The following is a 2,066-nucleotide window of genomic DNA, read 5'->3' as shown; positions in this document are numbered from 1 at the left end:
CGTCGTGTCAAAAACAGAGGATGACGAAGAGGAAGAGGAAGAGGAAGAAAAGTTGAGTTGGATCGTCGTTGCACTCGGCTTTGCACCAGGCCTTCTATTCGGAGTGACTCTCGGCCATATCGGGTTTTCGTATAAGCGCGAATGGCTGATGAAGATTTTCGGCCTGACTCGTTAACCCAGGTTCATGTCACTGTCAAGCCTTCTTCTCCGAGGTAACGTCTTTCCACGACATCCCTTGTATATATTCACTGTGTTCATCCATTTGAGACATTCATTAGTGATGTGTATTAATTTATTTGCTATATTTGGTGCCGTTCGCCGTCCCTCTGTAACAAAATAATTTATGTTTTATGAAGAAATTTGGCAAAACGCAAGAGTCTTCATTATCTCATCTCACTTCTCTATGCCAAAAATATAGAACGATCCATTTAACCGGATTCAAGTATCTTAGAACGTGTTACCAAACCAAAATGATGATGAACTGAGCGTATATATAACCGAATCATTCCTGTCTGAAACTCCGATAAAAAATTCTGCAAAAGTTTCTCCAGAGATTACACAGTATCAAGCTTTCGACTTCTTTCCCTTGCCCTCAGCAGTGACGGGCTTGGCCTTGAAGGGAAAAAACGTCTTTCCGCCCATGAACGGCTGCAGGACCTCGGGAACTTGCACGCCGTCTTCCGTCTGGTAGTTCTCCAGGATGCAGCAGATGGTCCTCTCCGTCGCCGTCAGGGTCGAGTTCAGCAGATGCACGTACTGCTTCGTCTGCTCATTGCTCTGCTTCATAACATAGAAAAGTCTACGACGTTAAAACATCGCTCCAATGGTTACGCTATTGAGAGAAACATCAAATACCTGCGATATGGGAAAACAAGTTAATTTTCGCCAATATACAAATACCTTTTTCTGGCCATATCGGATCTCAAGGCTTCGTGCTTGGTAATCTGCACAGTTGGAGCAGGAGACGAGCTCTCTGTAAGCCTCGGAAGCTGGGAACCACGCCTCCAGATCAAGTTTTTTCGCAGCCGCATCGTTCAGAGCTCCAGAGACGATGGCCACAACTCGGTAAGGAAGCTTCAGCTGCAGATGAAACAGAGTAAGAGCTGTGGCAATGACACTGAAGGCCTTGGAATGACACCGAAGGTGTTAGAATATCAGTAATTGTACCGCCTGATAAAATTCCTCAGAGTTCTTGATCATCTCCTCGTGCATATCCCATGAATCGTTCCCATTAGGGCTGGTGATGCAAAACTGTTCGACTTTCTCAAACTGGTGAACTCGGAAAATACCCAGTGTGTCTCTTCCATGGGACCCGGCTTCCTTCCTGAAGCAAGACGAGTAACCTGCGTATCTGTGAGCAACATGAAACAGGGGAAATGTGAGAGACCGTTTCTACATATAGCTAAATCAATCAAGACCGGAAATCAAAACACCAACTTGTACTCTTATATATCGTATACCTAATTGGGAGCTCTGATGGATGAATCCAGTCTTCAAGGTGATATGCACAAAGCGGCTGCTCAGCTGTCGCAATCAGATATTTATCATCTCCTTCACCGGTCACCTGTTCAAAGAACAATATAGAAGGCGATGTTTATATGCATGTCTGAGTCCGAGAGACAGAGAGAGAGAGAGTATTTTATTGACCTTGTAAAGCTCTTCATCGAACTGAGCCAACTGAGCGCACTTAGCCATAACTTCCTTCCGCATGAAGAACGGAGTTTGCAGACACGTAAATCCTCTCTTCTCCAAGAAGTCGAGGCCAAAGTTGATAAGCGCTTGGTTAAGGCGAACGCCATCTCCCTTCAGATAAAAACCTCTTCCTCCTGCAACCTCACAACCTGCACTACTGCCCATATGATATCAAACCACATGCTTTACAAGACACAAAATAATAAAAGAAAAAAAACAAACCTTTCTTGGAATCAGCAATGCCAAGAAGCTCGACAAGCTCAACATGGTTCTTCAACTTCTGGCCACTCGTAGCTACACCCCAGTGTCTAACCACTGAGTTGTTAGCCTACAAAGAAATCGGGTATAAGAGAAAAATGTATATCTTTCTTTCC

At 44.5% G+C, this 2,066-nt stretch overlaps 2 protein-coding genes across 5 annotated transcripts in view; one reads left to right on the top strand and one right to left on the bottom strand.

Moving 5' to 3' along the window:
- The window catches only part of LOC104818691 (receptor-like protein 12), a 3,488-nt gene extending 3,313 nt beyond the window's left edge, over window positions 1–175 (top strand). Inside the window, exon 2 of the mRNA XM_019203113.1 lies at window positions 90–175. Coding sequence (XP_019058658.1) covers window positions 90–175 — 86 coding nt within the window. The remainder of the gene's footprint in view (window positions 1–89) is intronic.
- A 280-nt stretch (window positions 176–455) lies between these two features.
- LOC104818684 (serine--tRNA ligase, cytoplasmic-like) overlaps window positions 456–2,066 on the bottom strand; it is a 3,452-nt gene continuing 1,841 nt past the window's right edge. For 3 of the 4 annotated variants that reach the window (XM_010548375.2, XM_010548377.2, XM_010548376.2), the window contains exons 6-11: window positions 1,915–2,020; window positions 1,648–1,841; window positions 1,461–1,564; window positions 1,168–1,351; window positions 901–1,080; window positions 456–780 (exon numbers count right to left, since the gene is read on the bottom strand). In XM_010548375.2, coding sequence (XP_010546677.1) covers window positions 565–780; window positions 901–1,080; window positions 1,168–1,351; window positions 1,461–1,564; window positions 1,648–1,841; window positions 1,915–2,020 — 984 coding nt within the window. In that variant the 3' untranslated portion in view covers window positions 456–564. The remainder of the gene's footprint in view (window positions 781–900; window positions 1,081–1,167; window positions 1,352–1,460; window positions 1,565–1,647; window positions 1,842–1,914; window positions 2,021–2,066) is intronic. The other variant, XM_010548374.1, reaches the window with a different exon arrangement.

This window comes from Tarenaya hassleriana, unplaced genomic scaffold, assembly GCF_000463585.1.
Source record: "Tarenaya hassleriana unplaced genomic scaffold, ASM46358v1 Cleome3, whole genome shotgun sequence".
Lineage (NCBI taxonomy): Eukaryota > Viridiplantae > Streptophyta > Magnoliopsida > Brassicales > Cleomaceae > Tarenaya > Tarenaya hassleriana.
This window is presented reverse-complemented; position numbering and strand designations above follow the sequence as displayed.